Genomic DNA, 23,353 nt, shown 5'->3' on the forward strand with positions numbered 1-23,353 from the left:
ATAAATTATAAATATATATAAATTAAGAAAAAGTTCCATGTTCCAACAGAAAAATGGGAAAAGGCTATTAAGTTTAGAGGAAAGAGAAATTTACTGCTCTGAACATATGGAAAGATGTTAACTTCACTCACAGTAAGGGAAATGCATTTTTAAACTGCACCAAGATACCATGTCCCATGTACAGATTGGCAGAAATGCAAAAGTTGAACAGCATGGCTATTCTCATGATGCGGTGAGCAAAACCAGCCCTCTTCAACCCTAGTGGTTAGAATGCAGCATGGTACTACCCCAGTGGGGATGTGTTTGTCAGGATCTAGTAAAACCGCCTCTGCATTTTCTTTCTTCAACTAAGCACCTCGTATATAGGAATCTATTCCAAAGATAATGAGCAAAATCAAGATGTGGCATGTGCTCAAGGGCATTTAGTGCAGCACTATTTGCCATAGGAAGCAGCAAGAAACAACCCAAGTAATCATCATAGGGGACTGAGTGAATAATATGATCCATTAATAGAGTAAAGTACTACGTAGCTATAAAAAGAAATGAGGAAGGCTTTCATTCCAGGAGGGGCATGTCTAGGATATTTTAAGTGATAAGAGTCAACGTGCAGGACAATGTAGAGCTACTCCCTTTTATATATGTCAGATATAGAGGAAGAGTGTGTGTGGTCGTGTTAGTATATATGAATGAACTTATATTTCCAAAAGAAACAATGAAAAGATAAATAAACTAATAAAAGTGATTACCATTGGGTAAAGTGATTCCCACTGGATAAAAAGGTATCCAGGGATGGCGGTAGAAGGGTAATGTCTCTTAATGTTCCTTATTTTGACTTTAGGACCATGTAAATGTTTTACCTAATTTAAAAAGAGAAATATTCCAAAGAATTCAAAGTAGGATCTCAAAGAAGTATTTACACATTCATGTTCACTGCAGTAGTATTCCTAATAGCCATGAGATAGAAGCAACCCAAATGTCCATCCACACAAGTGGATAAAGAAAAATGTAGTATACATATATATGGAATATTATTTAGCCTTAAAAAGGAAGGAAATCCTTCATATGCTACAACATGGATGAACCTCAAGGATATTATGCTAAGGGAAATAAACTAGTCACAAAAGGGTGAATACCATATGATTCCACTCATAAAGTATCTAAGGTAGTCAAAATCATAGAAACAGAAAACAGAAAGGTGGTTACCAAGTTGGGAGGAGGAATTACTGTTTAATGGCTATGGGGTTTCAGTATTACAAGATGAAAAAGTTCTGAAGATCTCTTGCATACCAGTGTGAATATACTTAACACTACTGAACACTTAAAAAAGGTTAAGATGGTAAATTTAGTGTTACTTGTTTTTTACCACAATAAAAATTCAAATAAAAAAGAAAAGCATTCACTAAGAATTGAAAACAGATAGAGACAAACCTAGCTATATGCATGAGGTTGATGTTAACCTCTCATATAGAGAAGATTATTACTTAAGTGGCTTTAAAAGACCATCTTTTGACTATACAGTTGTAGTGGGAAATATTTATATTATTACTTGAAACTGTTACAGGTATGTTGTAGGAACCAAGATCTTTAGTATACAAAAAGAGGGGAGTACCTAAAGATTCTAGATTCTGGAATGATACACCAACCAAGAAAACTCCACAAAGTGTAGTGGGTCACCTTTGCAAATTGCTAGGATACTACCTCATTACTGTAAAAAATAAAGTGAAAGAATTCAGCTTTGATCATGCCTTTCTAGCACAAATTGTATTTGAAAATAATCAAACAGTTGATGAGAGAAAGTCATTAATCATGGAGAAATCACAACTAATAAATGCAAAAGGAATGAATTAGAAAATGAGCATTATAAAAGTCCTGATGAGACAGTAGAGCAAAACAGTCATCATCAGTGGTCGCTAACTCCATCAAGTAACAGGTTGATGGAAAACTTTCTCATGGATGAGGCTGACTTGAATGGAGGAAATATGGAAATGAATAGAGAAATAAAGCAGTTTGAGACCTTTATCCTATTGAGATGTGCCTGAGCGGGAAAATTTGCAGCAACAACAAAAAGCTCCTGCACTCTGTTTTCCAGCACCTGCCCACAGTGAACTTGGATGCATGCTTGGAAGAGGGTCCCTTTCTTCCCACGTGACCAAGGCCTGGGGTCCAGTCTACGAGGTCCTTCCCATAGAGCCCTCCATTCCTTTACCTTTTGGGTCCATGTGGCTACCGCAGTGGTCTGAAGAGAAATAGCATTCCTTTGAATATCAAAAGTTATATTTATTTATTGTTAATTTTTCAAAAGTGAAACAAATTTACTAGTGCTTAATATATGAGCTGGATAGTAATCGTTATCTAATTTCTGTATAAATATGCACATATACTGAGGATGTACTCAGAATCCTATGTGCTTAGATTGTGTTCTACTGATGGAATGCTCCATGAAAACTTCTGAGACTGTGGAAATAGAGTGCTATACTTGAGGAATCAAGTCTTCAGGACTAGCCGCCTTATCATAAGACGTAGCAGTGCTGTGGTGTATGTGCGAACAGAGAGCATGGGGAAGGCCAGTCCGAAAGAACCCAGTGGGAAGATAAAGAAAAATACACCATTGGGATGCATCTTTTGAGGAGCAGTGAAACGAAATACGCTGGACCGGAATGTGTTTGCGTTCTTAACTATTCATGGTACACATCTCACTTTAAGACTCCTTCTGTTTCCCCTCTAACTTGTTTCCTAAGTTGGTGGGGTTTCTACAGGGTGAAAAACCTTGCATTTCTGTATTATTTTGCCCCCAGTCTCAGAAGTTCACTGGTGCCATTGTCGTCATGTGTTCTCTTTGCAGTTAGGCATTTTAGGTGGTGTCCACATAGACTATTCCTGACACCTTCCTAAGCAGCTTCTGGAGGGACTGGTGGCCAGACGATACTAAGGCCATTTGATTAGATCTACTAAGTGATGGTTTTTCCCCAGGAATCTGGTAAGTCTGGTTGTTCCTCCCTCTAGGTCCCCATTCCTGCTCGCTCCTCCTGTCCACGTGTTAACATGACCTCTGAACTAGGCACTAAGGCTTTCCAGCCACAAAAACCAGCTCTTGAAAGCTCAGCTTGGATTAGGCGATTTCTCCTCAGAGACTGCAGTGCCTTCCTTTTGTCCATGGGGTGATTTTCAAACTCCACAGCAAAGTATTCAAGACCTTAGGCTCTCTGGCCTCAACCCCCAACCATATTCCTCCCCAGGTCTGGCCCCAGCCTCACCCAACAGCCTGCTGGTCTCTGAGAAGCAAAATTTAATTTTTTCTTTAAAACTCTACTTAAGTGACTTCCTCCAATTTTCCAATCAAATTTATAAAGAAATGTAACCCAATTACAGAAACAGGGAAGGACTTCCTCCTACTGAAAAAGTCTCCCCTAACCCTGGTGTAACTTTTATCTTTTTCACAAGTATGTTTTTACATACTTGTCACATACTTACCAAAATTTTGTATCTCCTTTTTTTCCACTTAATATATCATCTCTTTTTTTCTTCAAGACTCTACGCAGATTTGAAAACCATTATTTCCAAGACTCTTCTACAGTCAAGTGGCTAGTTCCTAAGTCATAGTTATTTGGGGATGCTTTTGTTATTTCTTGAGATTTAACTGATGATTTTTTTATGGTTGCCAGGTACCTGGCTTGGCATATATTTAGGTATTATTTCAGTCTCTGCCTGTAGTCTATGCATATGGCTTGTTTTAAACTCCTGGAGGCCATCTTTTATTTTTCACAGTCTGACAAGGTACATTATATCTCAGTAAATAAATGCAAGAAATCTGCCTGCACAGAAAAATAAGAGCGAAGGCAGTTGCCTTTACCATTTAGAAGAGAAAGCTCTAAGATTGATGACTTGCACTGTAAATTTTCCAGTACTTGGATAGCTCTAATTATCTGCACCACACCCTCATTTACAACTTCATCTGGCTTGTGTAAAAACATTGGCAGTGGTAAATCATCTTTATCTAATTGAGTTTTTTCCTCTCTTTCCCTAGAGTTGATGACTGAAAGTAACAGTAGCAGGCATTACAAGATACCCCATCTCTGGTTTCAGATCTCAGACCTTATTTTTGTATCCTACAAAAAATTCAATGACCTTTGAAATCAGTTCTGCTTAACAGCCTGACTTTTCGTATCATTACCATAGAACATTTACTACATTGCCTGAGCAAACTGTGTTCGTATAGTTTTATTTATTATGTGTGTATGTGTTAAGTACTTACAACATTTTGGCTGTCATTCACAATGTGAAGACATAGAAGAATTTTCCTTCTGGGTGCTCACATTCTGTACAGTCAAGGCTGGAGAATATTCAGCATTTCTTGTGGAAATTTGGAGCAGAAAAGACAGGGAGCTATAACGAAGTTGAGAGAAGAGCAGATTGGGGATTCTGGAGGTGTTTAGAACTTTCCCATTTCGCCTTCCACCTCTTTGATTTTTTTTTTTTTTTTTTACCCCCTTCTCCTCTTTCCCAAATCCTTGTAAGGTGCTCCTTAGTAAAGGCTACAGAGGTGACTAAGCCTAAGTATTTTCTTGTTCCTTATGAGCGTCAGTTTAGGAGTTAGATTGGAATCTTTATTTGGTTGTCGATTTTATCCTTTTGCTCAGTGTGTGTCCCCTGACCATCTCTGGGATGTCTAAGTCTCTGTTCTCCAGAAGCTTACTTTCAGTGGAGTCAGGAGGTACGCAAAAATAAGACTTTCTCATACTTCCACTTGAGAAATTACAGACCCAGGTGAATGGAGCAGGGAAAATTTGAATGCAGAGGCGAGGAACATCCTAGTTGTGGCAACTAGAGGCAAGTTTTCCCAGGGTCCTCAAGACCCTGTCGCTTACTACGCTGCTTTTTGCTCATTTCTCTCTACTTCCTTGCTGTTTCTTGAGTAGAATAGGCACACTCCCCCTCAGGACCTTTGCATTAGTTGTCCCATCTCTTGGAACATTCTTCTTTTAGACTTCCTCATCTCCTCCTTCAGGTTTTTAACTCAAATGTCATTTCAGTGAGACTGACTGTGACCTCCTCTTTTAAAATACAACTCCTTCCTTCCCCAACTTTCTACTCCCCTGGTTTATTTTCCTCCATAACTTTATTGCTATCCAGTATTTATGTTTCACTTACTTTTACTTTCTTTTTCCTCCCCTGGAATCTGAGATATATAATGGCAGGAATTTTAGCTGCTTTGTTTGTTGCTGGAACTCTTAACATCCTGAAGAGTGGCTGGCACATAGTAGGCATTCAGAAAGTCTTTTATTGATGGAATTAAACTAGAATGAACATTATTGCCTATTCTGTTTTTAGTCCATGCAACAGTGTAGGGAAGGAGACTGTTGTACAAATTTAAGATTGCAGAAACTTCTTTAGGCCAATGGCCTCATCTTACTTTCTTGTGTCTTCCCAGGGAACTTACTTACATTGTTGGGCTTTCGGAGCATAATGATTGTCATTATCATTGACATTCCAACCCTGAATTTCTCCCCGGATTTGGAGCTCACAGCCATTTTTATTTGCATGATCAAATTGAATGATGGCTTGTGGATACAAAATTTTGCCTGGCAAAACAGAAATTTTAGAACCAAGTCAGTTCCTGTTCATGCAAATAATAAGCCTGTTGGCTGTAGCTAAGGATCAGTTAACTTCCATGTACAATTTTATTTTTAGGGCATGACAACCAAAGGAGCTATTTGTGATTGAAACTGCCATTTTGGCCTTTAACTTGAATCAGGAGGGCTCTTGCCTTTAAGCTCTGTGCAGACCAGTGAGGAGTAGGATCAGCCTCGTGGTTCCTTCAGTCTGAGTCTCAGCTTTCAGCAGTGTTATTCTTCTAAGGAGTCCATTCCCTCCTAAATTGCTTTTTGACACTTGAAAATTTTACCCTGAAGTGCCTTTTGTCAACAGTTTAGGTGCTCATCTTCTCAGCTCAACTGTATATTAGTTTCCCTAGCCTGCATCCCAGCCTTCTTTCTTGAAGAAACTAGTATCACCACCATTTGGGGGGGGAAAAAATCAGTTTTTGTAAAATTTGTCACATAACATAGTAATGTATAGTTTTTTAATCCAGAATTCTTGTGTGACATAACTGTTTTTCAATGCATTTGTTTCTATCGTCGGTTTCATCAGAATCAGCAAAAATGTCATGAATATGATGACAAGCAGTATTCTTCAGTATTTTAAATGTTTTCAGCCATACCAAAAAAACAGAAGAAATGTTACTAGAAACCCACAAATCTAGATTTTACAATTAACCATTTACTGTATCAATCCATATGCCAATCCTCTCTCTATCCATCAATCCACTTTTTTTGCTGTTTTTTTTTTTTTTTTTTTGGTGGGGGGAGGATGCATAAAAGAACCCTCTGATGCCTCAGCTTGACATCATTAACTGGAATTCAGTATTTTGAGGGGAAAAATGATCCACAAACTTAGAAAAAAAGACCAGTAATAGTGGTTATTTCTAGGTGATGAAAGATATGTAACTTATTTTTTTCTCATATCGTTATTATCTGAAAAAAGTTTTAATCTGAGGATATATTTCTGTTATAATCAGGAAAACCAATAAATCCATTTGTATTTAGGAAAAAGAAAAGCTTGTTTATTGCAGAAGTCTTAGCAAAAAGTGAGAAGGTCTGGACTAACAAGTATGAAAAGGAAAGGATGAGTTGATGGATTTTTGAGAAACTAATATCCCTGGGACTGCTGGCTGTGAGGGCTAAAGAATGGGCCCAGGCTGGCACTGGGGTTTCTTCTCTTGGTGACCACGGGACATGAAGATACATAACATTCTTAGAGATGTTTGGGACTTACTGATAGAAAAAACAGACCTCAGAAATTCATGCAATTGAAAGAAAGCTCAACTTGACTCTTCAAGCTGACCTTGAAGTAGTTGGTAAGCTCCTTGAGGGCAGAAACTCATCTTTATATTGTAATTTGTCAATACTTATCATATAACCTAGTTTGTAGAAATGCTTCAAAACGTTTGTCATTGAATGAATTATTCAAGCTAAGCTAATAGTATTTCTTAGAAGTAGTTATCATCATACTCTGCTCAGGGAACACGTCAAGCTGATTTGTACTCATTTGTAAATAGGTGCTTCCAAAGTGCTTAAAATAGTGTTTCTCTTAATAAGAGATGTTTTGTTCTAAAGTATCTTAAAATCATTGCTAATGTCTGGCAAATCTCCTGTAGTTTTGTAGCATGTAAAAAACAAAATCTGTGTGGTCCCACATACATATATGGCACAAGATACTCAAGAAACTGAGGTGATACTGCATATGTATTCTGGATCCCTCTTGTGTTCACAGGGTCCAGAAAATTATTTGGACTATGAGGCTGTATATTAGAGTGACTTAAGGAGTTGATGCCCTGAAAGCAGCCAGTCTGACTCTGAATCCTAGTGTTGCCGTTTCCTAGCATGTAGACTTGGGTACTTAAACCAAATCTCTCTCTGTTTTCTCATCTGTACAAACATGTTACACGGTTATGAGGTTAAAATGGAAGAGTAACTATAATGCACTTAGCACAGAATTTGGCATGTAGTCAGAACTCAAAATAACAGTCATCTTTTTTAAAAATCACATTTGTTTATCCTCTGGGATGGAGGTATTACTGAAAGTACAGGATTTCCTGCATCCTGTTTGAGATTTGTTTGATTTACCTTAAAATGTAAATACCTTCTCTTTGAATCCCTCCCCACACAATAAAAGTCTCTGTTCCCTTCCTAAGGCAGAGCAAAAAAGAAAGGTTGGCCTGAAATTTGAACTCAATGAAATGGACATTTCAGATAACATCCTCCTGGACTTGTGGCTTTTGATTTATTATAAGCACCATTAAGAACACTTGTGATAAGACCAGGGCGCTCTCGGCAGATGTTACCAGGCAGGCTCCAGCTGGTGTTCAGATCCTTGGAAGCAAGCCACGCTGTACCCGTAGTTACTTCAGAATCACCTGCTGGGGCGAGTCACAGCTGAGCAGACCCTTATGTGGTCAAGGTTTAGTGTCCTGTGGCAAGTTTAGAGTCACCTGGGAGGAGAAGGCATGTAGAGGTCAGACCAGTGCTCAGGCCTTGGCTCATTAAATGTGGTGATACTGTTTGTAAATCTCAAGTCTCACCTGAGGTCCTTTAAACCACACTTGCAGGTTGTCGATCCCTAAGTTAACATTCCACAAGGTGAGACAGGAGTTAAAGAGTTTGGATGAAAACATAGAAGACAGTTTAGATGTGAAATTCATAGTGTCAGAGTTGATTGAATACCAAATTATAGTCATAGCAGCAAAAGCCCACCATTCCTCACAAGTTTTTCTGATATTTACTTCTCCCTCCCACCAGTCAAGCTAGAAGCTAGGAGAATCTTTCACACAAAAATGTTACATATATGTATTTTTTCATTTGGGTGGCTAAAGCATTTTATTTTTTACTATGCATTAATATATTATAATATGAAATAAAACCCATTGTTTTACTTGCTGGATTATTTAAGTGCCTAAGGACTAAATGACTATATTTCAGAAACAAATATTTCAAGCATCATGCTTTAATCACCATGTAAATTTTCTGAAAATAAAAGAAAATTAAAAACACCTGTTCCTGAAGTAGACCGTCAGGTTTGAGTTCAAAACTTTTAGAATTAACACAAAATTTTACAAAGAAATATTTTAAGCTACACCATAACACTGATAATGCACACAGGTTGTGTTCCTGTCCCTGCTAATCCTTGAAAATTCCCTGTGCCCTCAGCTCCTCAAAAGGGGGAGGAAAAACAACCATTGCCTCTTGTTGGCAGTAGAATTTATTCAGTAATTTACTTTCCAGCCAACTGCAGCCATTGCCATTGCCTCTGGGCACTTGTTCAAAAATGCAGAAATGAAATAACAGATTGGCCAGACTGAACACAACTCCCCAGTCACAACCCTATTATCTCCTCATTCTGTCACCCCCATTAGGCAAAAGCCTGGGAAACGGAGGGTGACAACACAGTATTTACATGGCTCATGCATTTCCACAGCTCAGGGCTTCCTGCCAGTGTCCCTTCTTCATCGTGTTCCCCTGCAGGCATGGTGGGTGACATTGTAGTCTGGGCATCGAGTCCGAGGCCTGTGCTGCAGGCTCGCCTTTGCCCATCTGTCTGTCCGAAAGGATCTCTGTGCTGCTACAAGCCTGGGAAATTGCTCCTCAGTCCTAGGACAACCAGAACGAGATGAAGGGACCAGCTTTCTCTATTTGCTGACCACCTACCTGTGAATGGATGTGGTTCAGGTTGCAGTGTGTGGACTTTTCAGAATCTTGTGTATATCTCAATTTACCAGGAGGAATTTGGTTTCATGTTATTTATAGCTGTTCTATTCAGGTCAGAGCCAAGCAGAGCGGTTGCTTCATTTAATATCAGCCACACATGGTCTCTGCAGGCTCATCTCCTGAAAAACTGAGATTTCTCTTGACAGAATGAAGGTAAAGGAGAAGAGGGTCTCTGTTTAATCCAGAGAGAATTATTTTCTGATTGTCACTTGCTGGTGAAATGCCTTTTAAAATTACAGGCACGAGATGCAGATGTTTGGAGAGGGTGTGGGGTTGCTCTCCCCCTTGCTCAAGTGTTAGAGAAGTTACAGAACCCAAATGAGAGAAATCCAAAATTTTCTTTTCCAGAATAGCATACTCTGTAGACAGTATTCCTTTGCAGTGGTTGGGTTTTTTTGGAGTGGTTTGTGCCCCAGCAAGCTTTACCTTTTATTCAGTCTTCATTCCATGCACCTGTTCAATATAACCCCCATAATTACATCTTTTATGAGTGAGTAATTCTTAGAGGAGATGAAAGGTTCTGGGGATTATTCATCACTCTATCCCTAAACCTCTTGTTATGTAGCTGGGTGAAAAACACAGCTGGAGTCAGATTCAGTTACATGGGGGCTCTGCGCCTGTTCAGAACTCCCGATCAGCCCTGCCCCCTACAGATTTCTGGCCAGTGGGTGGTGAAACCTGGGTGAGAGCATTTCTGCTGGGAAACGGACAGTAGCCTTATTCTGAGGCAACAAGGAAGAGAATACACAGCTTAATGATTTTCAGACAGACGTATTTTCCCTAAAAAGAGCAGGTTTTGGTTCATGTTAATCCATCCTAGAGAGGAGTATTCTCATGATGGTTTTACTGGGAACGTGTGGGAGAGAGCAATCCCTCACCTCCCTCAGGTGTAAGAAAGAACAGGGTAAGAGGAAAACATTTTGTTATGGGTAAGATGGCCTGTGTTAAATATGTGATTGTTGTTTCTTCTTGCTGGTTGGACACTAATTGTCCTCTCCATTTCTTTGCACACCAGCTCATACCCCAGACAACAGCTTTCTGGGGTTTGTGGTCGAGCAGCACCTGAACTCCAGTGACATCCACCACATTAATGAAATCAAAAGGCAGAACCAGTCCCTTGTGTATGGCAAAGTGGATAGCTTCTGGAAGGTGAGTCAGTCTGTGTGTGTCTCTCTCTCTGAAAAGAAGCTTGTTGGGTAATTTAGCTTTGATCCAGGGAGTAGTCAAGCCAAGTGCCCAGGGCTTAATGGGATCTACTTAGACATAAACAAGAATGTGCAAGGATTCAGTTGCTCAGCATTTGGGTTTCTAAACAAGGCTGTACCTGCTCTTCTGGTAGTGGCTATACCACAGCCCCCTTCACTCTCTGCGTGTCAGAAGGGACACATTCTAGCTGCTTTCACACCTTGTACTTGCTTCTGAGAGCCAGGGCCCTCCAGGGGTTGAATATCTTTCTGGAGCAAGGTACTGCACAGGGAGAAACTTTACCGAGGGGAGTCTCCCTCTGCTTCTGGGAGGTAGTCTGTGGAGGTAGGCAGCTCCCTTTCCTGGGAAATGCAGTGGCCTTCACTTCCTCTTGGCTATAGTCACTACTCACCTGACGTGGAAAGTAAACTCTTGCTAGGGCTGACCGTAGGCAGTCTGTTCAGGGAGGTCTTGGCTGAAACAGCACTCTTGGCTACAGACCAAACCAAGTTTTCCAAAAGCCTTGGGCCCCTTGGCCCTCCTAAGTTGATTTCCAGAGTACATCTGGAGAAAGTGTAACAGGAGAGGAACCAGATTGGATGTGACCTGTTGACAGGTAATGCAGATCTTTTTATGTGGGAAGTCTGCCTCAATAGGCAAATATCATAACTTTTTGTTGAGGAAACGTTTTTTAGAAGATAGAAGTCTTCAGGAGCTCACAACGTGCCTCTTCCTAAATATAAGAATTAATTGCTTTCTTGAATGATCACAGACTGTGGTCTCGTGTTACTTCCTAACCAAGGAAGTTAGGAATACTACAACTGAAGGAGTACAAGTGATGTACAGGATAAAGAATTCGTTGGTACTGCTTTTCTGACCCTGTGTTCAGAGAAGGAAAAGCAGTGCCCTACCCACCAGCTCTAAGGTGCTAACTACACCAAAGGGATGATGAGATCAGCCCATCTCCAGGGAGGCAGATTTAATTCCAGACAACTCTGTCTTAAACAGCTAGACCTTTGTCTTTGTTTAGTACAGTAGTTCTCAGCTGCAGACTATTTTATTTACCGATTCCCCTATGCCCAGGGGACATTTGACAGTGCCTAGAGACAATTTTGGTTGTGATGTCTGGTCAGTGGTGCTACAAGCATGTAGTGGGTAGAGGCCAGGGATGCTGTACATGTCCTACAATGAATGGGATGGCCCCTGGCACAAAATACCAGTAATGCCAAGGGTGAAAAACCCCCGGCTGATAAGAATGTTTCCTCTGTATGTTATGCCATACTTTGTTGTCTCAAGTAAAATGAAAGTTAATCTAGACTGTAAATGGCTATCGAAGATGGTCCCATAAATTTGTGTTGCTGTCCTTGTGTAAAAATGTCTCCTGTGTTGACAGTGCATTTTCCAGCTGACTTTCAGCCAGACTTGGGTTAAAACAGGCATATTAGGTGTTCTCATGCTCAGCTTGTTCATGAAATTAATGGTTTATGGCATTAGTTGTAGGCGGACTGTGGCTTTTAAAGAAAAGCCTCTGCACCTGCTTGAAGAAGATAGCTTGCATGTCCGTGTGGGCTTGATACAGAAATTATATGACTTTCTTTGGGGGCCAAGTGCAACTACCTCCTAGCACCCTTTGGCAACTTTTTCCCTTTCCCTGGAAAAACAAAACAATAAATTGGTTCTGAAAGATTTTGGTCACCTGTTTTGGATAAATTAATACTGCCACTAAAAGAGTGACTTTTCTGTGCCAGCAAGAATACCGAGGCCAGGCACGGTGGCTCACACCTGTAATCCCAGCACGTTGGGAGGCCGAGGCAGGTGGATCACCTGAGGTCAGGAGTTTGCGACCAGCCTAACGTGGTGAAAACTCATCTCTACTAAATACAAAACAATTAGCCAGGCATGGTGGCGGGCATCTGTAATCTGAGCTACTTGGGAAGATGAGACAGGAGAATCCATTGTATCTGGGAGGTGGATGTTGCAGTGAGCTGAGATCACGCCATTGCACTCCAGCCTGGGCAACAAGAGCAAAACTCCATCTCAAAAAAAAAAAAGGAATCCCAAAAGCATTAACCATGTTGCTCAAGTGGTCTGGAGTGAGATTCAGAAATCTGTCCATGTTTTGAGGTGTTAAAACTCCATGTGTGCCCAAGTTTCTGTGTACCTGTACCATGCGTCACCTAAAGACTACAAAAGGTTGGGCTGCAGTGTGTCCACATTCATCTCTGCCTGAGTAATAACACCCAAAAATCCTGGGTGTTACTTCAGTTTTATTACCTCCAGCATTCTGTGCTGAAAAAAGCCCAAGAAGGTGAAAAATCCTATAAAGTTTTCACATGAATTGAGGACATCTTCTCCAACTCTAGAAGACGGCACAGTATGTGAGAATTTAGTTTCTTTTTCCAAAGCGTGTGCATCCCAGAGTGTTTAGTGAATGCACACAGAAAACCAATGTGCCTTTTAAGTGAGATGTTATTCCAACCACATTTCTAAAGTTACATTCAACATAAGCTTTAGCTAGCAGGATATTTTATCAGTGGTCTTCCCCATCTTGTGTCCCGTTCCCCTCTCCTCTACCCAATCCTGATGCATGTCAGAGAGCTTCAGGAAAGGAACTGGCACCTTTGTGTCCTGGGAGGTTTAGGATTGCAACTGGGAGATGTGGGAGGGCACAGTTTGGACCAGATGACTTTGGAAGGTCTTCCTTCAGCTCAGATTCTAGGACTTTAAATTCTGAAGATTCCCGCTGTGCCATAAATCCTCCTTCACTCTTCCCACCACCCTCCTTCTTGAGGGAATCTCCCTACCCATCTTGCCACTTAAGTGGGAAATGCAAACATGTAACTCCCTCCAGTGTTGGCTGATTGGATTCTGGAGTTGTCCTCTGATCCGGTGCAGTCCAGCTTTTTGGTAGCTGGAACTGTAATTCTGGCTCAGAAAGCTGAGCTGCATCAATGAGATTCTTCAGTTGGTGTTAGAAAACAGAGTCACTGAGAGCGAGCCATGTTAATAGAAATCAAAAAAAATGTGTCCATAGCAGGAGGGCGAGGCTAAGAGGGTGAGCTAAGTGTACATGTTTTCATGATCCTACTATGATCTTATTACAAGTTATTACATGGTCGCTGCTAAGGTAAATGTCCTGGAGGCCTTCCTTTGACCACGCCAGGAGAACAAGAGTTGCCTCTGAATCACACATTGGGGTTCAGACTCGCAACTTAACCACATGTAAGGTGGTTGACTGTCCTGAGCCTCAGGTTCCTAGCCTATAAAGTTGGGACAGTAATAGCTGCTGGCTTCTCGGCCTTACTAATGCACACATCACCTGAGGATCTTGTTAAAATGCAGATTCTGGTTCATACCTGGGATGAGACCAAGACTCTTTCTCACAAGCATCCAGGTGATACCGATGGGGTGTTAGAAGAGCATGCTTTGAGCAGCAAGGTCTTAGGATAGTTGGAATTTGTACAGTGTGTGGCACAAAGTAGCTGACCGATTCGCAAATAAATAACTCCTATTTTCTACTTAACCTTTGTCTACCTGCTGCTCTTGTCAGACTGCCACCTGTCACTTTTTGCTACTGTGGGTGCCTAGTTCAGTCACCCTCATTCTCACTTTCATATTTGTAGACCTTGCTATTTCTGATCTCTGCCACCTAGCCCCAAGAGCCAGGTAAAGCTGTGGTGAGCAGTGGACTGTAAGAGGAGGTGAGAGACACGCTGTCTTCCTTGTGTCTTGCTGTCCTGGTTTGTACATTCAGGTGCCGCTGGGCAGTGTAATCATAGACTTGGAGATGGATGACTGGGTTCAAATCCTGACTGGGCCACCAGCTGCCTAAGGTTGGGTACATTACTTAGCTGGTGCACAGTAAGTCTAAATACATGTTTGCTGCTCTTATTAATGTCATTATTGGGGCCAGATAGGAAATGCTGCAATGGGAATTGGTGGGGAGGTGAGCCAGGGAATTCTATCCTGTGAGGAAATGGAAAGTATAAGCCTGCCCAGTGATACTCGAATTGTAATTCTTAATCTATGTAAGTGGTTGGCAAACTCTAGCCTGTGGACCAAATCTAGCCCAACATCTGTTTTTGTCAATTACATTTTACTGGAAGATGGCCATGGCCATTCCTTGTCCGTGGCTGCTTTTGCACTAAAATTGTAGAGTTAGGTAACTGTGGCAGACTGTATGACCCACAAAGCCTTAAAATATTTAATCTCTGGCCTTTCCTGGGAAAAGTTTTCTGACCCCTGAATTATGCCACATCCCAAGTAAACCAAGTCTTTCTCAGAACATTGGCCAACAGTCCCCGGCATGGATCTCATTAGAGGCCTTTTTCAGGGTTCTTGATTATATTCTTCTGTATGATTGAGGCTGGTGGATAGCCAATACGTGGAAAAGTGAAGTGTAACTTAACTGAAATTCTGATCACTCTAGAGATGGAGCTCCAGGCATTGAGCCTGGTACCTCTTTGTAGGCATTCAGCAAAAGGTAGTGCTTATTTAGTAACTAATGTGTTGATAATAAAAGAGCCTTGAATCTGTGTGGTGTTTCTGCTTCTTGGAGCCCTTCACAGCCATCATTTAAGGTGGTACAGGCTGATGCCTTTTAAGGAAACAAGGGCAGCTGTTATCTTCCTTAACCGTCCTGGTGTGTAGATGAGGAGCTGGCTCAAAGAGGGAGCGTGACATGGCCAAGTCCGAAGCAGGGTCAGGGCTCTGAGCTCTCCTCTGGGAGACTTGCCTCCCTGCTGCCAATAGTTCCATGAAGCTGCTCCACCGCCACTACCCTGGAGGGAGTGGGTCTGTGGTTACAGCAGGATTCTAAAGCTGGGAAGGAAGGTCTCTCTGGGTGAGCTAAGTGTACAGCAGCAGCCCTGAGCAAATACTGGCATCACAGGTAAAATGTTGCTCCTGGCTGCTCACTGCAGGATCGCCAAGTCAGCGACAGCCTTGCAGCCAGTTCTGTAGAGTAAATAAGCCTGATATGAGCATTTCAAATAGTTTCCAGCTCCAGGCCCCAGGGCCTGGTGTGGTCCAGCCCTCGCCTACCTTGGCAACAACCAAAGTCAACCAGTCTTAACTGAATTTGAAAAGTTCCTTTTTATCTAGACTTCAAAGACGTTGTGGTTTTAAAGCATCCCCTGAAATGACATATGATCCCTTTCCTATATGCCTGAGAAATCAGGCAGCAGAACTTTCAGAAATGTGACCCCACTTCCCCCACTCCTGCCCTTTTCTACTTTATTCTCCACACAGCAGCAGCCAGAGTGATCTTTTCTAAAATGCAAATTGAATCGTGCTACTCCTTTGCTCAGACTCTGCAATGACTTCATTTCACACTTAGAACACCTTACCTTTACAGTGAAATCCAGTCGGGGTAGTGTGTTTTAAAGAGGTTCTCTGAAGCCAGCCACTCCTGCTCTGTACCTACTCCTCTCTGGCTCCTGGACTGTAGCCACAGGGGTCCTGTGTGTCACCCATTCCACCAGGGGCTACCACCCTCTTTAATGGCTGCTACCTGTCCTGGCTCACCCCAACTAGAGCCACCAAGACCACCCTGTTCCGCACTTGTGCCTCAACCAGATGTCACCCCTCCCCCTCCCTAGCATAGCACCCTGTTTATTCCTTTTATATCATTTGAATCATCTTGTAATCATATAATTATCTTTTGTTGTCAATCTCTCTTCCTTACTAGACTATAAGCTCTGAGAGAGTAGGAATTGCGCCTCTTTTGCTTACCCAGCTGCCTGGCACGTGGTAGGCACTCGGAAACTACTTGAAGACTAAATGAATCTCCCCTAGGTTTAGCTTAAATTACTGTTTATCCATGGAACCTGGGATACAACTTAGAATGCTTTCTGCCTAGGACACTCTCCTGTGTTCTCTGCTGACCCCAGGGAGACAAGAAGAAGGGAGTCTGGTGGAAAAGGAACAGAGCTACACATGCACATTCCCCAGACCCCGTAGAGGCTTCAAGAGTTTTTCTAAACCTCTTGTGAGATTAGCAGGGAGATGGCATGGGAACAAGATGCTGCACAGGGCAATGGGAACTTGGCTGTGGTCCAGCTCTGCTATCATATGATTGGGACAGGCCACTCCAACCTCGGTTTCCTCGCTCGCGTAAATGAAGGTATTGGTTTAAAAAAAGAATGAATTATTATACACAACAACATGGATGACTTCAAAATAAGAGGAGCATTTATACTGTTTGATTCGGTGTATATTATACATATAAAACTCTAGAAAATGCAAACCAATCCATAGTGACCAAAACCAGGTCATTGGTTGCTTAGGGAGGGGAGAGGAGGAGAGATGGATATGTTTGCTGTCTTGGATGTGGTGATAGCTTTCTGGGTTTTACGTTGTAAGTGTGTGTGTGTATATATACACCCACACATGCTTAGGGAGGGGAGAGGAGGAGAGATGGATATGTTTGCTGTCTTGGGTGTGGTGATAACTTTATGGTTTTCACGTTATAAGTGTGTGTGTGTGTCTGTGTATGAATGAGGCAGACTTTTATGTGTTCCCATAAAGTCTAGAAATTTGCCAAAGTCTAGAAATTTCTTATCCTTTACAGACAAAATTTGACAACTCCTGGATGAGATCAGTAATTATTCACCTGTGTGTTTTTGGAGCCCTGGGGTCTGCTATTATAGGTGGGTCAAGGAGCAGCCACACAGGATGGGCCCTGCCTCAACAGAGCAGTTCTCATATATCTATGGCATAGATTTGGCTTTTGGCCTTCCAGTAAGATTTAACTGGGGAAAAGGGTGGTTAAAGTCTCTAGACTAGGTGACTGCTGCATCTGAGATAGAATCCCATTCTGAAAACTAGGTAATTGTCTAGCTTACTAATTTGGTTGACTTGGGCTTAGTTTAAATTAATGCAAAATTGAAAATGGGAGTCATTTGGGGAAACGCCATTTTATTTCATAGTAGAAATTAACTGCTCTTAGCTCATTGTTTTAATGAACCACCCAAGACCTTTGTGATTAAAGAATGTACTGAAACCCTTGAAAGAACACATTTTTATAAGTAGATTAAACCTTGTCATTCTGTTTTGTTCTTCAGGCTGCTTAGCCAGGCTTCTCTGCCCAGATAATATAGAGATAAATAAACCAGATAAATTTAAACCCACCCTAAGTCAAATTGGCATATATTTTGAAATAACAAAGTTGGAATCAGTTTTGTTGGATTTACTGGAAAGTCTGATGTGATCATAGCTATTTGTTCTGGTTCCAACCAGAAGAATGTTAAAAATTAGAAAATCATGTGTCTCCTGCTTATTTCCCCTGGGGGAAAAGTCAGAAAAGATCTTTTCATGATCCCTTGGAGATGGCGCTTGCCAGAGGCAGGGAGTGGCAATGGCACCAGTGGCAATGGTGAGCCCCCAGGGGCAGCCACTCACCAAGCCGTGGTTACCTGTGCCTGGCACATGATAAAGTGCACTCACATCACAGAGCCTGTTCTCTAAATTCAAGGATAAGATTGGAACAGGCAAGGAAGGAACAGAGGAGAAATCAGATGCAAAGGGAAACATCAGAACTGAATCATGAGCTTTTAAGATTCTAAGAGCCATGGTCCAGGAGCCTCAAGGATTTGTTTTAATGGTGTTGGCTGTATGCTGACTATAACATAACCCCATGTGGCACCCCCTTGTAAGCATGTCAGTGTTTGGTAAGTGTATGTGAGTAGGAATCAATGTGGAACTAGGAGTCCATGGGACCCGGAGGGTAGCCTCACCCGATGTCATCACCCTACTGGTCCATTCCCTGTTTCAGCAAGCTTTATGCGATTGCCTTAGATCCATGAGGTTTTCTTGTCACACATTCTTCTTGTTGTACCCATTTCAGCCCGGAGACACTGATTGGACATGGTGTAAGGGATTTGGAGGAGCCTTGGATGGGAAAGAAGATGCCCAGACTTTCATTTCCGTTGTGCCATTTGTTGGCTACTTGTCCTCGGAAGTCATTTGCCCTCTGGGTCTCACTTTCCTTATCTGGCAGCCCTCCCAGCATCATTCTGAAATCTGTGAGGTTTCAGAAGAAGCTTTGAGTTGAATAACGAGTTCTATGTTCCAGGCCAAGTCATGCTTTCAGTCTCCTGTTTAAAAGTCTATCAAGAGGCCGGGTGCGGTGGCTCATGCCTGTAATCCCAGGACTTTCGGAGGCCAAGGAGGGTGGATCACGAGGTCAGGAGTTCAAGACCAGCCTGGCCAAGATGGTGAAACCCCGTCTCTACTGAAAATACAAAAATTAGCTGGACATGGTGGTGGGCGCTTGTAATCCCAGCTACTCGGGAGGCTGAGGCAGAGAATTGTTTGAACCGAGGAGGCGGAGGTTGCAGTGAGCCGAAATCGTGCCACTGCACTCCATCCTGGGCCATAGAGCAAGACTCCCATCTCAAAAATAAAAATAAAAAAATAAAAGTCTATCGAGTTTTGGGGCATAAGGGTAAGAGGAAAATAAAACCAAGGCTCCTTTTTCAGCATACAGCTTCAGTAGAAACCCCAAATTCTTGAAATCTGTATAGTAGACTGTAAGTTTTTTCTCCTTTCAGAGCCCAGCCCACTGACACTTTACAGTTGACAGCCCAGCCCAGATATGGGCTGCTGTGGCTTCTACCGAATCATGCTTGGGACTGCCAGTTTTCTTTTGGGTTGGGGCTTGACGTGGTTGGGAAGAATGCATGGCAACCAGCCCTGAATCTGGGACTTGGAGCCTATCAGCTCCCTGCTCTTTGATAATGGAATAGTCTGTAGACTTCTTCCCACTTGTGAGAAAAAACTCCCCCTTAGAACTCAAGTGGTAGAGCTTCTCATAGCTTACAGTTCCAAGCAATATGTTGGTTGTAGGTCCAGGCAGGACTCTGACATGGCCCTCTGGAATAGCATTGACGTCTGGGGTTCTTTGCTAAGATGATTTCCAGTCTGTGTTCCAGGGAGATTTAGGAAAGTTGAAGTTCATTCTTAGAACCTAAGTCTGTGTTTGTTGTTTTGTTTTGTTTTTTTTTAAAAAAAAAGCTTACGTGGTCATAAGTGCCAGCTGGGAACTTGTTCAGCATCCACATGCCAGGGCCCCTTGTTACCCTCATATAGTCAGAATTTCCAGGGAAGGGACCAGGAAATCTGTGTGTTCCAACAGGTGCTCCAAACAGGCAGGCTTGGGAAATGCCACACTAGGTAGCCACCCATTTTCCTAGTTCAGAAAAACCTTAATCTCTTCCTTTCCATGTGTGGTATATGGCTGCCATGTAACCAGCAACCACATCAGTCTGTAGAAGACACTTGCTATTCCACTATTCCCTCGTTTTACCTTGGCCACATCCAGCACTCAGAGCCTTTGCTTCTCAGTACAGCTGACCAACTGCACGGCCTCCAAGGACTTGCCCCCTTGTTTCCATGATAACAGCCAGTCGCATAAATCCATGTGGGGTGCAAAACATGGATATGGGTTTCAGTAATGTATCTCTCAAGAATGCTTATCTTTGAACCCAAGAATGCAAATAAATTTTTTTTCAATTTTAGATCTTTTAAAGCACTGTCTCGTAGCCTTTTGAAGCATGTGTCTGTTTTATAGGTGATAGAACAAAGCCTCAGACATTTAGAAGAAACAGTCCACCTTTAGGATAAATCATATTCTTCTCAACCTTCCTTTCTTGTGACCTTTACACTATAGAGCAGGCCACTCATGGTACAAAGGTTTGAATGATGGATGATAGAATCTTAGACCTTTGTCCCAGGTGGTTAGGGAGGTGTTCCAGAAACCTGGGAATGGAGAGTAGTTTTCTTGGTGCCCCGCATGAAAACCACTAGCCAGTTGCTTATCGCGTGGGTGGCTGGCGCCCTCCCAGCAGCATAAACAGCTAAGTGCAAATCACTGCAGCTGTGAGAAGAAAACATGCAAGACTGCTGTCGATGAAAAGAGGCTCTTGGGGCTCAGCAGAGGGTCTCCTGTGAAAGCCAGGGCTGGCTTGGGAAGCTGGAAGCTCAGGCAGCCAGTGAACATCCTGAGGGTGGGGTGCTTCTGGAAGGTTCCAAATCACTGCCTTCCTGCTCCAATAGCGCTGGGATGAGTTCATTTGTAGCTCTTAGTAAACACAGCTGTTGTTGTAATTTGCCTGGAGGCTTTTTACTATTACTCCAACCCTAACAGTTTGGCAGCTGATACGGGAGCAGTGGTGTTGAGGGATGGGAAAAGAAGTTGCTGAGAGCAAAGAGAGAGGGTGGCAGCTGCCCATGGACAGAAGCCACTGAGCAAGTGCGAGTGTGTGGAAGCTGTTCTCCATGGACAAGGAGGAGGCAGCGTCTCACATAGTGACCCAGGGGCCTTCGGTGCCCAGACGATGAGCAGCACAGGGAGAGGAGCCAGAGGACCCATGTGGAAGGTTGTTAGAAAAGCATTGCAAGATTGTTCCCCTCAAGTGAAGAAAGGGTTGAGAGCGTTCTTGAAGGGAGACAGAACTCTAGTGCCTCTGAATTAAAACAGTCTGAAAGGCATGGTCTACTGAATGTGATTGGGCACTGATTTATAAGAATGAGGTAATTGTGTTGATTATGTGATTTTCCACCTAAATAGAACATTATTGAAGTATAGCTTGTAAGAAAACATGGTTTGGATGAGATTTCTAGGCATAGTCCCTATTCTAAGAATATGGTGACAAATTGAGGAGATAGACTTACACTGGTCCATCCCAGACAGCAGGTTGTTGGGCTGGCAGGCAATAGCCTCACTGTTCAATACTGAGATACTGGGTTGCTCCTTCCAGTGTTCCCACAGAGTTCCTTGTGGCATCTCAGCCCTCCTGAGGTGGTGCAGTCCAGGCATGGAGAGACAGTCAAGGGCACTGCCACCCTCCCAACTCGATGAAGGCTTCCCAGCTGGGGAAGGAGAACTGGGGACTTCATTTGGTTCAAGGGTGAAAATCCCTGAGGATGCTCCAGCTTCATCTTGGGAGAATAATGTTCATTCCTTGGCGACACTGCTAGAGGTTCAGACACACCAAAAATAGGAAGCCTTGGAACGAATTCTCTATGGTCCTTATCAACCATTGTTTAAAACATCAGCCAGTGGAGCAAAATCACAGCAGTAGAATGAAACAGGTGTGTGTGGATTTCTGCCTTTTACTTGGAGAGAGAAGCAAAATTAGATGTATGATTTTAAAATGAAGGTGGAGAAGCAATTCTCAAATCTGGGAAGGATGGGGGATTCATATAAGCCAGTGGAATATGTTGGGCCAGTTAAAGGAAGTCTCACCTCTTTCCGGTGGCTGTTTACACTGCTGTGAAGAACAAGTATATGAAGTGTTAGTATGGATTGGCATCTGGGGGCTTCCCATGCCCATTGGAGTGCTTAAATTTTTGATAGAAATGAAAATTATGAGATTTACCCTGTAGAACCTTCTACATTAGTTGCAGATCCATGTCATAGACACCTTGAAACATAGGCCCTGCAAGAACAGAGCTTGCTGTTGGAGTTTTACATTAAAAATACAGACTCTAATCCCAGCACTTTGGGAAGTCCAGGTGAGTGGATCACGAGGTCAGGAGATTGAGACCATCCTGGCTAACATGGTGAAACCCCATCTCTACTAAAAACATAAAAAAAAAATTAGCCAGGCATGGTGGCAGGTGCCTGTAGTCCCAGCTACTCCAGAGGCTGAGGCAGGAGAATGGCGTGAACCTGGGAGGCGGAGCTTACAGTGAGCCGGGATCACGCACCTGCACTCCAGCCTGGGCGACTGAGCAAGACTCCGTCTCAAAAAAGAAACAGAAAAAAAATACAGATTGAGAGCAGATCTTACAATGTGGAATATTTGTTGGAAGCAGATTTCAACCTTCAATTGCAAGAAAGGGTATTATGGCATTGAGAAGCAGTGATAAACCAGTTTAGAAAATATTTTTAATATTTGTGCTTCTAAAGCCATATTCAGCATCTATACACAATTTTATACTTAAATAAAAATCATATATGCACTATATGCTCATAAAACCTGGTGGTGGCTATGCAGCCCTCAGTACTGAATGAGTCCATCTGCAGTCAAGATAATCAAGACTAGCCTGGGCACAGTGACTCATGCCTATTAAGTAATCCCAGTACTTTGGAAGGCTGAGGTGAGCGGCTCCCTTGAGCCTAGGAGTTTGAGACCAGCCTGGGCAACCTGGTGAAACCCTATCTCTTCTAAAAATACATAAATTAGCTGGGTGTGATGATATGCGCCTGTGGTTCCAGCTACTCAGGAAGCTGAGGTGAGAGGATCGCTTAATACCGGGAGGTCAAGGCTGCAGTGAGCTGAGATTGTGCCACTGTACTGTATAAATCAAGACTCCTGCTCCAGCCTCGAGGGACAGCAGAGCTCCAGGGAATGCTGGAGCTATCCCTACTCAGTTGTAATTTGTACTGCTGGCCAGCCTTTGATTCTCTCCCTCTTTTTTTTTCCCCCCCTCAAGTTTACCTAAACTCCCTCCATAATGTTTGATGAAAGAGTGGAGTCATAAAATTCATGGTTTGGTACTCTCTAACTTCTCTTTTTTTTTTTTTTTTATTATACTTTAAGTTCTAGGGTACATGTGCACAACGTGCAGGTTTGTTACGTATGTATACATGTGCCATGTTGGTGTGCTGCACCCATTAACTTGTCGTTTACATTAGGTATATATCTTAATGCTATCCCTTCCCCCTCCCCCTCCCTGCAATAGCACCCAGCATGTGATGATCCCCCTCCTGTATCCAAGTGTTCTCATTGTTCAGTTCCCACCTAGGAGTGAGAACATGCAGTGTTTGGTTTTCTGTTCTTGAGATAGTTTGCTGAGAATGATGGTTTCCAGCTGCATCCATGTCCCTACAAAGGACACAA

General features: G+C 42.6%; 1 protein-coding gene across 1 annotated transcript in view; it reads left to right on the forward strand.

Annotated features, from left to right (window-relative positions):
- MGAT5 (mannosyl (alpha-1,6-)-glycoprotein beta-1,6-N-acetyl-glucosaminyltransferase) overlaps window positions 1–23,353 on the forward strand; it is a 214,620-nt gene that overhangs the window by 107,291 nt on the left and 83,976 nt on the right. Inside the window, exon 11 of the mRNA XM_011937716.1 lies at window positions 10,336–10,469. Within this exon, the coding sequence (XP_011793106.1) occupies window positions 10,336–10,469 (134 nt within the window). The remainder of the gene's footprint in view (window positions 1–10,335; window positions 10,470–23,353) is intronic.

This window comes from Colobus angolensis, unplaced genomic scaffold, assembly GCF_000951035.1.
Source record: "Colobus angolensis palliatus isolate OR3802 unplaced genomic scaffold, Cang.pa_1.0 Scaffold168, whole genome shotgun sequence".
Taxonomy (NCBI): domain Eukaryota; kingdom Metazoa; phylum Chordata; class Mammalia; order Primates; family Cercopithecidae; genus Colobus; species Colobus angolensis.